This window comes from Gossypium arboreum, chromosome 10, assembly GCF_025698485.1.
Source record: "Gossypium arboreum isolate Shixiya-1 chromosome 10, ASM2569848v2, whole genome shotgun sequence".
NCBI lineage: Eukaryota > Viridiplantae > Streptophyta > Magnoliopsida > Malvales > Malvaceae > Gossypium > Gossypium arboreum.
The window spans coordinates 130,284,254-130,296,283 of NC_069079.1; the positions used below are offsets into that span (position 1 = coordinate 130,284,254).

Below are 12,030 nucleotides of genomic sequence, written 5' to 3' on the forward strand. Positions count from 1 at the left end.
GGAAAAGAAGAAACCATTAATGAGAAATTAAAAGAAAAGAAAGGAATTTAAAAAAGTGAATTAATTAATTAATTAGAAGTTTTGTTTTTAATAATTAAAAATTAAAATTAAAATAAATATTTTTAGTACACATGGCATGATATTATTGTTTTATAAATACACATGGTGCAATATGATTAGATAAGATAAAAAAATTTGAGCGATAGTTAATTAGGTATCAAGTTGACTTATAATTTTTAAATGTAAGTATTAGTTAAGTCTAAAAATAAGCTTAAATAGCTTCGTATATATTAATATTCTAAAAAATATATATTTTAATTTAATTATAAAAATAAAAAATAATATTTTCTTATATTTTAAACAATAAAACTGACTATTTAGACAAGTCAAGCATGGGTTTGGAATAGTTTTTAAGATAGGGCTGCAGCTCGACCCATGGGAATCTCAACGTGACAAAACTTTATTATTTTAAAAGCAAATAAGAGTATATAATAGTATATTATCATTCACATTGCTTGAAGTTCATTTGGATAATACATACACATATTCAACATACAATACATCTTTCTAGTAAGTGTAGAATTGCATTCTAACTTTTCAGTAGTGAAGATTAGATAGAGAGTCTAAAGATAAAGACACTTCTTTAATTTGAGTCATATTTGAGCCTAGTTGAGTAGTTAATCTTTTTATAAGATTAATCATAAAAGTAAGTAATTAATCTTAAACTAAATAGCAATTTAGTATAGCAAAATTGTAGTTGGTGGTTCACAGATTGGTACTACTAAATGACAGCTCACCCAAATATTAAAAAATTAAATTTGTATTAGAAAACCAATTAAAAGACAAAATTATGCTTTGGCTTTATTGAAAAAAATTTATATTATCACACGAAACATTGGTATTTTTATAAGATTAAAAAAAAAGAAAAAGTAAGCAATTAATGTTGGAGTGAACAGCAATTAAGTATTGCTGACTTTTACTGAAAGGTTCACATATCCATACCACTAAATGCCAAATATTATTATAAAAACACAGAAGAAATGAAATGCAAAATATTATGAATGTGTTCTACAAAGGTTCACAGATCTATTTTGCTCTCTCTTGCTTCAATCACACAATCAATACTCTTTCATGGCTGCTTCTTCTTCTTCTTCCTCTTCCTCTTCTCCTCAAACAGACACATGCCTTAACTTCATCACTCATCTGCTTAAAGCTCTGAAAGACGCCATGATGAATGTCTTCTTTCATGATGAAATACCGGAGCCACTTTCTCCAGCAAGTGCCTCTTCTACTCGATTGAAGCATCAGGTTTTCTTGAGCTTCAGAGGTGAAGACACACGCCTTAATTTCACTGCTCATCTACTCAAAGCTTTGAAAGAAACGGGAATGAATGTTTTCTTCGATGAAGAAACACTAGAAAAAGGGGAGCAACTTTCACAAGCACTTTCTCGAGCAATTGCAGCCTCAAATCTCTCAATAATTGTGTTGTCGGTAGACTATGCTTCTTCAAAATCATGCCTGGCCGAACTCTCCGACATCATGCGCCGCAAGGACACTCAAGGACATATTGTTCTTCCCATATTTTACCATGTTGATCCTTCTGATGTGCGGAATCTTGGTGGTAGTTTCAAAAAATCCTTCAATGGCCATGGTTCAAATAGGCTACCTCAAGTACAACGATGGAAAACTGCCTTTGCTGAAGTCGGTAAATTAAAAGGATGGCATATAGAAGGAGGCAAATTCGACAGGTAACTATATTTTTCCCATCACCTTATATTAATAATCATATTTTAGATTTAGTATATAATTATATTTTTTTATTATTTTCTAGACCTGAAACTGAGTACATCAAGGATATTGTTGAATATGTTATAAAGAAGTTGATGAGTGGCAAGTTTAAAAGTGCTTCTGCAGACTTAGTTGGAATAGATGATCAGAAGCAGACGATTTTGAGGTTAATTGAGCAGGAAGACAGTCGTCTAATAGGACTTTGGGGACAAGGTGGTATAGGCAAAACTACCCTCTCTGATGTTATATATAATGAAATCTCTCATAACTTCGAAAATACTTGCTTCCTTCTAAATGTTAGAGAGAAATTAAAACAACAGGGGATGGAATCTTTGCGAAACCAACTTCTTTCCGAACTCTTAAACCAAGAAATTCATGTAGACACCCCCTCAATTGGGTCAACTTTAATCCAAGAGAGGCTAAACAATAAAAGAGTATTTGTTGTCCTTGACGATGTTAATGACTCAGACCAAATAGATTGTTTTGGTGTTAAACATTTTGGTGATGGAAGTAAAATCATTGTAACATCTAGAGATAGACAAGTACTTAAGAATGGAGGTGTTGACAAAATACATAAGGTAAAGAAGTTAAATGACAATGACTCTCTCCAACTTTTTTCTACATTTGCATTTAAACAATTGAATCCCGCTGCTGAGTTTCAAGATCTATCGAAAAAGTTTGTAGAGTATGCCCAAGGAATTCCGCTTGCTCTTAGAGTTTTGGGTTCTAAACTATATAAAAAGTCTAGAGCAGAGTGGGAAAGTGAGGTGGATAAACTAAATGAATATGACCAACCAAAAATTTCACAGATTTTGAGGAGTAGCTTTGATGACTTGGATGAAGTAGAGAAGAATATATTCCTTGATATTGCAATCTTCTTTAAAGGAACATTCAGAAAAGATGTAGAAAAAATTCTAAGTTGTTGTTATAAGGGTGTTGTGAGTGGAATAAGCAACTTGATCGACAAGTGCCTACTTGATAGCACACCTTATATTGAATGGATTTTTATGCATGATATGCTTGAAGAGATGGGCAAGGACATTGTTCGCAAAGAATCTATAGACCCTGAAAAACGTAGTAGGTTATGGGGTGCTAGAGACGTGTTTCAAGTGCTCAGATATAACAAAGTAAGCCCTAGTTATATTTATATTCTTTTAATTTTTTATATCTTTGTGTGATTTTAATTAGAAAGTATAAAAATTCAATTAATTATGTGTTGTCAAATGTTGAGTTAAGTTTATTACACAAATCACCGTGAATGACCAATCTATTAAGATATATGTCATGGGATTTTCGCAATGGTTTATTGACTTAGTATCTAATGCATTGCTTTAGAAAAACAATAAAATTAAACATTTTCTAATATAATTACTTCTTTTTGGTGATTTAATTGTTTAATGGAATGCCATAAATTTCTTTGTACTGGTTTTTGTTCTTAGGGAATTAATCGAATTGAAGGAATGAAGTTAGATATATCTCAAATTGATAACCTACGGTTACATCATTCTATTTTTGAGGGAATGATTAATCTTAAAGTTATCTTCTTCTACACTCATGGTTTTTTTTGGGAGAAGTGTCCGGCAGAGAAGTTTCTTGCAGACCAAGTTGATAGTGTATCTCTTCCTGAAGAGCTAAGGTATCTTCATTGGGATTATTATCCCTTCAAATCTCTATCTGGTTTTAATCCAAAGAATCTTGTTGTACTGAAATTAATACGTGGCGATATAGAACATCTTTGGAATGATGATGATCATCAGGTATATTCTTTTATACTTTCTTCATTCAAGATACTTTTGAAATTCAAAAATAGTTTATAATTGATATGTTAATGAATAATAGTATCGATTCTATTAATAGTTATAATGTATCATTTTTTATACGGCCGAAAGTAATATAACTATTTATACTTTCTTTGCACAGGATCTAGTTAATTTAAAAGAAATTAATGTTGCTGATTGCAAGAATTTAAGGAAGATTCCTAGTCTATTAGGAGCAATCAACCTTGAAATCCTTGAGTGTAGCGGGTGTGAAAGTTTGGTCGAACTTCCTTGGCTCAATCATTTGACATCACTTAAAAAACTTGGACTTACAGGATGTTGTAACCTCAAGACGTTTCCTGTGATCCCAAAACACTTTCCTATTTTAGAAGTAAGTGATTCAAAAATAGAAGAAGTGCCTGATTCAATTGAGCATCTCGTCGGACTTATAAAGTTGTGCTTGAAAAACTCCAAGGTCAATATTGTATCAAGCAATATTTCAAAGTTGGAATCACTTCATGATCTGGATCTTAGTCATTGCCCAATAGCCGAATTCCCAAAAATCCCAAGAAGCTTGACAGAATTAAACTTATCTGAAACTCAAATTGAAGATGTGTGCTTGTCTAGCGACACTCCAAGCAATCTTCAGAAGTTAGATATGAGTGGCTCAAGGGTGAAAAATGTATCCATCAAGATGGATTCCCTTCGTGATCTGAATCTTAGTCATTGCCCAATAGTCAAATTTCCCGAAATCCCAAGAACCTTAACAAAATTGAACTTATCTGGAACTCAAATTGAAGAGGTGTCCTTGTCTCTCGACTCTGTAGGCAATCTTCAAACGTTAGATATGAGGGGCTCAAGAGTAAAGAATGTATCGATCAAGATGGAAGCCCTCCGTGATCTGAATCTTAGTCATTGCCCAATAACCGAATTCCCAGAAATCCCAAGAAGCTTAAGAGAATTAAATTTATCTGGGACTCAAATTAAGGAAGTGACCTTGTCTTTAGACTCTCTAAATAATCTTCAGATGTTAAAGATGAGCTGCTCAAGTATTCAAAAGCTACAATGCAATATCATCCTGTTCGGTTCAAGAGAGATTCCAACAGTCGATGTGTCCTCACCAATCTTGATGTCTAAAAGCATTTATAAGTTGCAAATGGATCATTGCGAGAGTCTTAAATTACTCTCAGAGCTTCCACCATATACTCCGTACTTGGATGCACATGGCTGTACATCACTAGAAAAAGTATCATTTACAGATCTTGATCCTTTAGATGATGATGTTGTCGACTGGTTTTACATGTTGTTTTGTAATTGCTTCAGCTTGAATCAAGATTCAATTGATAACATTGAGGCAAATGCCATGCTCAAAATTGGATACCTGGCAGAGAAACAGAGATTGACATGGGAGTATCGTTATCTTCCATATAGATTATTTTGCTGTTTCCCAGGAAACAAAATTTCAACAAATAAGTTCGAGCATCAGAACACGAGTTCTTCGTTAGTTTTGAAGATAGCCCCAAATGGGTCCAGTGGGAGCAGATTCTTGGTCTTTTCCATCTGCCTTGTGGCTGATCTCACGCGCTGCCACCACCATGAATATCTTAAATTTATCTGTAAATACCAATTGACAACTGCCAGTGGTGGTGATTATGAAAAGTTCACAAGTCAGTGGAGTTCCTGTATAGACCTTGAGGCGGAGAGGAAGTATATGGGTGATCATGTGCTGATTCTGTTTAGTGAGGATATGGTTAAAAAAGACGAGGATTATGAGGGGGCTTCATTTGAATTCTACATTGAAAATCCCAATTTCAATGTAAAACGAGAAGAAATTGAAGAAGAATATATAAAGGTGGAGAAATGTGGTGTACATGTATCTTATATGGATGAAGAACCCAGCACCACCCCCACAACATAAAAGTCCTAGGCACACTTAAGCACTAAACTTAATTCTTCAGTTGCATAAGTGAGCTTTATTTCACCTGTAGTTTTTCTAGTATAAGTTAGCCATAACATAGAGATTAAGGTTTGACATTCTAAATTTGATTCTATGAAGGGAATGAGGATGACAGAACAGGGACAATGGGGAATGGAAAATCTTCGGAGCTTTGATGATGCCACTGCTTAATTGGAGTTTTAGCCATATAAGGAGGAACAACTAAGCTGTAAGAACTTTAACTTGTTTTACTGAATTCTTGCTTTATACAAGTGTTTGAACTGAGATTTTGAGACAACGCAAGTTGGTAACAGATTTGCCGCCTTCATTCTATTCAACATGGTGCAACTTAATATTTTCTTTTCCTGGATTTTGATTATCATATCAATTTGGGCTTAAATTTCATTGTATGTAACTGCCTCTCAAGTTGTTTGAGCATTGTAGTGAGGAGATATTTAAGATTCATACTGACTAGTTGTGGATTGGTTTTAATTCATAGGGAATTAATGGTACTGTAGCGACGTAAAAATTTTGGTTTCGGTCACTAATTGTGGCGATTTAGTGAAAACTTGGAAACTGAAGTTTAATTTTTTTTAAAGAAGGAGTTGCCACCGATCTTTTTCTAGGTGTGATTGGACACCTAATAAATCATCTTTTTTGAAAAGAAAATTGATTCTTGAACAAAAATGAAGGCCAAATTTGGGTCTATACGAAAAGCCATAGAAGAATTAGGGTTTGGGAGACGGTTACGCGTGAGGAAGATATTAGCACCCTCGCGACGCTTAAAATTGGTATATTGTAAAACACGCGTTATCTTGATTTTCAAAAATACGAGTTTAATGTAAGATTTAATCGTGATCCGGAAGAAATCTTAGTTTTTCGGTTTTTTTGAAGGGTGTTCCGTCTTTAACACGAGCCGATAAATTTCATCCAACATAGCGATGAAATTTATGGTTTAATGTTAAATCGGTACATTGTTTTATTTATTAAAATTAGTTAAAAACAAAAATGAAAATATTTCTAGATAAAGAAAGTGAAAGGAAACTATATTGATGTGGAAATAAGATACGAACAAAAAGGCTTAATTTGGAACAGACAAATAATAATAAAAAGTTAAGGATATCTGAAGCAAATAATATGTAAAACATTAACAATGTATATGCGATAATAATAGAATAAAACAAAAATAATGGATGTGATACTAAACATGATAATAATAGTATTAAACATGAAATAAAATCATGGTTATATATAAACAATAAATGAAGTGACGCAAACATAATAAAAAAACACTATATTGCTATATATATATATTGAAATATATAAGTGATAACAATAATGAAAATATATGCATAATAATATTAAATATATACATACTAAATATATATATACATAGTATAAATGAATTTATACAATATATATTAGAGTACTAATAACATAGAAAATATATTTATATATTAATAATAATAATAATAATAATAAAATGTATGTACACCAAATAATACATAATATTAAAATAATATAATAAGTGGCAATAGTGGAAATAAGTATAATAATGAATAATACGAAAATAAAAAAAGTATATATATATATATACGTATAATAAAATATATGTACTAAGATTAATACTAAAATAAACAAAATAATAATATATACAGAATATATAACACATATATGATATATACATATATAGAAAATAAATATTAAAAATGTATATACGTAAAATGTATAAAAAATATATACATATAATATTAAAATGAAATAATAAGCGATAATAGTGGAAATAGGTATAAATATAAGGATAATATAGAAAGTATATAAGCGGAATAGTACAAAAATGTGTAACTAATGATATTAAAATGTATACATAATAATAACATTGCAAAATGTACACATAGCATTAAAATATATACATGATGTGGTATTAAAAGAATTATATAAATATAATGGTATTTAAGAATATATAAAAATATGCAAATAATATGGTATTAAAGGTATATACATAATATATATATATAAGAATATATACATAAAGTATTAAAGTGTATGTGTAAGATGGTATAAAAATGTATAACTAGAATATCGAAATACATATATGCCTATATACATATACAAATGCAATATGTACGTAATGTATGATTAAAATAATATATATATAACAGAACGTGCATGACATTGAAATAATGTTAAAAGAAAATACTAATAGCACCATGTAACACATATACGTATAGTATATAAGCAACAATGGTAGTAATAAAATGCTAAGGTATAACGCCAATAAGGATACTGATAATAATAATAATAATAATAATAATAATAATAATAATAATAATAATAATAAGCAAAGTGACAAAAAATATAATATTGAAACATTGATAATGCTATATATTTATATACATGTATTTATGTGAACACATTAAAATATAATAATATGGATGAAAAGTTTATGTAATATAATATTAGAAACACGGTATAAAAACGTAACACCTATATAATACCGTAATAAGAAAAACGGTGTTTTTAATAATTAAGTACATATCTATATATATGTAGATAATAATAATAAATAATAGTAGTGAAAATAATAAGTACAATATGCTATTAAAATTCATACATGATATATATACACATATAATATAATACTTAAAGTATGAATACATAATATATACTAGAATATTAAAACAACTATTAATATACAGATATTTACATACAATGAACTAATGCTAAAAGGTGTATACATAAAAATCATACATGATAGTATAAAAGTATATATATATTAGAAATAATAATTATATATAAAAAGGTATATTAGAAATAATAATTATATATAAAAAGGTATAGTACATGATATATAAAATATTAAAAGAAATATAAAATATATACATGTATAAATATTAAGCAAAATAACAGACACTAAGAATGGCAAAATTCTTAGTAAACAATAGATTTAGTAATAATAATGAACATAATAAAATAAAATAGTAATAATGTTATAATAAAATTGGAGATAGATAGTAATTATATATATAATAATGGAATAATAAGTATAATAGCAAGAATGATGTAACAGTCTAATTTTCAGTGGTGTTGGAACAGTGATTCGAGATCACTAAATCCGACAAATGAGTAGGAAATATTATTAATTTAGTGAGTATAAGTTAAAAATGTGAAGTTAGGAAAAATTTTGAAATAGTGAAATGTAAAATATATATATATATATATATATTAAAATAATTAGAATTGAAAATGAGGTATCAAGACCTCGTGAATTTTAAATCGAGACATAAATATTTTTATAAATATTTATGGAGTGTTAATAATTTAGTATTAAAGTTTCAGTCAAGAAATTTTAAAATCTTGATAGCTAATTGAACAAAAGGACTAAATTGTATCAAATGTAAAATTGTGAGAAATAATTAAATAGCTTAAATGATAAAAGAAAGAGGGTTTAAAAGGAAATAGACCCAAGGTCTATTTGGGCTGGACGACAAGAGCATGAAATCACCTAGAAAATAAGGGCAAAATTGGAAAATTGCAAAATTTACTTAATAAAGCTAGGACTAAAGTGGAATTATCTAGATTTCTCTTTATTTTTCTGCATTCTCATCAGAAAAAACACCATGGAAGAGTTCCCTTAAGCTGGTTTTTCATAGTTCTACTGCAAGTAAGTTAAATTCTTGATTATTTCTTGAAATTTTTGTGTTTTTGTGACTTTTACAACTAGGTCCATTTGTTGAATTCATTAGTTCTTGATTCTATGAAAGAAATTGAAAGTTTCTATGAATATGTGCTGGAAGTATATGATGATTTGACATAGAATTAGAGCTTTAAATTGTTTATATGCTGATTTTATTGAAAGAATTGAATAGAAAGTGAATGTTTGGGACCTAAATTGTAAAAGAGTTTGAAGTTAGAGTTTTATGTGGAAATTCTGAATTTCAATAGTTATGAAATAACTTATAATGTGTAGGAAAAGTATTAATTGAGAAAATTAGTTTAATTGAGGGGTTAATTAAGTAAGGACTGAATTGTATGAACTGTGAAATTTGGGGCAAAATGAAAATCAACATATTGCACTAAAACAGTTTTGGACAGCAGCAATAGTCTAACTTTGAAAAATCTCCAAAAATTTTAGAAATATAATTAGAGGATGAATAAAATATAAAATTAAAGCTTATTGAGTCTAGTTTCTTATAGATGAAACGGTGTAAGCAATGGAATTGTAAATCATCAGATATAATAAGTTTTGTGAGACAATGTCAGAATGATTTCGGGTTCCCCTGTTCTGACTTTGAAAAATCATAAAAAATTGGAGAAAAATAATTAAGGGATTAAATTTATATGTTTAAAATCCTTAAAGAGTCTATTTTCAATAGAAATAAGCGGGAATATCATCCGAATCTCGTACGATGAGATAATTAATTCTTAGTGAAGAAGGGTCGGAACTGTCAGACAGCAGAACAGGGGCAACTTTAAAGAATAAATTGTACTTATTGGCTAAACCAAAAATTCTGAAAATTTTATGGTAATAAGATAAGTAAGTCTAGTTTTAGGAAAATTAGCGGATCTTAATTTCGAGTTCTGTAGCTTAAGATATAAATAATTTAGTGACTATGACGCAAATGGATAGTTTTGAATATACATAAGTAAATAGTGAAATTATTGATAATGTTACTTGTTGCATGTTATATAAATTAAGGATGTGGAATGGAGAGGAGGAGGAGGAAAATATGTATGAATATTCAGCTAGCATTTTGTATGTTTTAAGCTCATGGACTAAACTAAATAAAAGTAAAATTTTATGGGTAATTTTGTAAAAAAAATGTTAGAAATGACCAATTTGCATGAAATGGATTATTTTATTATTTAAATTACAAAATTGAATGAAATTATTAATTTAGCTCAAGATCAGGGAAAAACATGTTTTAAGGATTAAATTGAAAAGTGTTGAAATTATGGAAAATTCTGACATTTTATAGAATTCATAGGTTGTTATCAATTTGTGTGAGAATAACGACTGGAAATAAGGATTAAATTGCAATAATTTTATTTTATTTTAACCTAAGGATGAAATCGTCATTAATTAAAAGCTTAGGGGTAAAATGATAATTTTGTTTAGAGCATTAGTTGAATGTATTATAACATGAAATAAATGAAAACGACGACCAAATTTCTTTATAAAGATCCGGATGACTTGAATACGAGACTTGAACGTGAAAAAAAAGATATCGGATTAATGAAATATCTGATAAATGAATCGGTAACTCTGGTAATGCTCCGTAACTCTATTTCGGTGACGGATTCGGGTTAAAGGCATTACATTTATTGGTATCAGAGCTAAGGTTTAGTCAGTTCTCGGACCGAACGTAACATATGTGAAGTCTAGAAATACATGCCATTATATAACTTGTGATAAGATAATTTAATATCTTCCAGCTCTGATGAGATTTATTTTACTTAAAGATAGAGATACTTTCCCAACCGAGCTAATTACGATAATGTTGAAAGCGATACTCAAATATGTGAGCAAAAGTAGATTATGATGAGTCGGAACTCATAAAGGTATGAATAAATGTTATATTTAAATTTATGTGTATAGTAAGTAAAATTTTAAGGTAAGTATCAATATTGAATTAAATTTTTATGGATATATGTGATTGATGTGGAAATAGAATTTTGGATATATGTTATATTTGAAAATTTTATTGATTGGGAATGTGATGAAATTAATATGAATATGTGATTAATTGAAATGTGTATTGATTGGAAACTGGAAAGTGAATTGAATACCCTATTAACTGTACCGGACTGAGCCGGATATAGTTGGCATGTCACAGGATTTTGAGAAGGGATTTGGAGATAAGATTTGGATATGCTGATGTTTATATCCTTCGGATTTATCCGAAGAGGCACTTTGTGCTATTCTGGTGTGTTTTGGATGGATTATATTATTCTGGTGTGTTTTGGAGGATTATTCTGGTGTGTTTTGGAGGATTATACTGGTGTGTTTTGGTTGGACATTTTGGTGTGTTTGGATGGAATCCGTGTATCCGCCAAAGTCCGAGTCTTGTTAATAGGGGTAAATATGAATATTAAGTGAAATTGAAATGAGAATTGAATTCCCTATTAACTTCTCGGACTAGTCGGATATAATTGGCATGCCATAGGAACTGGAAGTGTACGGGATTTGTCGGCTTTACTGATCAGGCACTTTATGTGTCGTATTTCAGGCACCTTGTGTGTCGCAGCAGGCACCTCGTGTGTCATTTCAGGCACTTTTGTGTCGTATTTTGATCAGGTACTATGTACCGTTTTAGGCACAATGTGCCTTACTGGTGTGTTTGGTTGGATCCGTGTATCCGTTTGAGTCCGAGTTATGTTAATAGGGTTGAGTAAATGAAATGAGAAAATCGAATGAATTTGATCGATTAAACTATTGAAAGTGTGAAAAAGTGGAATTATGAAAAGAAATGTGAATTGTGAATTGAAATAGAGATATGAGATTGAAAGCTTGAACCAAAGGTTCATGAATTGATTAAAGATAATATA

At 29.7% G+C, this 12,030-nt stretch overlaps 1 protein-coding gene across 1 annotated transcript; it reads left to right on the forward strand.

Moving 5' to 3' along the window:
* The first annotated feature begins 995 nt into the window (after positions 1-995).
* Positions 996-6,129, forward strand: LOC108470987 (disease resistance protein RUN1-like). The gene is made up of 5 exons (XM_017772535.2): positions 996-1,748; positions 1,832-2,915; positions 3,228-3,545; positions 3,709-5,511; positions 5,602-6,129. The coding sequence occupies exons 1-4, from the start codon at positions 1,132-1,134 to the stop codon at positions 5,461-5,463; spliced, it is 3,774 nt and encodes a 1,257-aa protein (XP_017628024.1). The 5' UTR covers positions 996-1,131; the 3' UTR covers positions 5,464-5,511; positions 5,602-6,129.
* The last annotated feature ends 5,901 nt before the right edge of the window (positions 6,130-12,030 follow it).

Excerpts from the sequence above, each read along its gene's own strand:
- LOC108470987 (XM_017772535.2), top strand. The coding sequence starts at position 1,132 with ATGGCTGCTTCTTCTTCTTCTTCCTCTTCCTCTTCTCCTCAAACAGAC. Across the intron at positions 2,916-3,227 it reads AAGTGCTCAGATATAACAAA|GGAATTAATCGAATTGAAGG; the intron begins GTAAGCCCTAGT and ends TTTTGTTCTTAG. Across the intron at positions 3,546-3,708 it reads GGAATGATGATGATCATCAG|GATCTAGTTAATTTAAAAGA; the intron begins GTATATTCTTTT and ends TTCTTTGCACAG.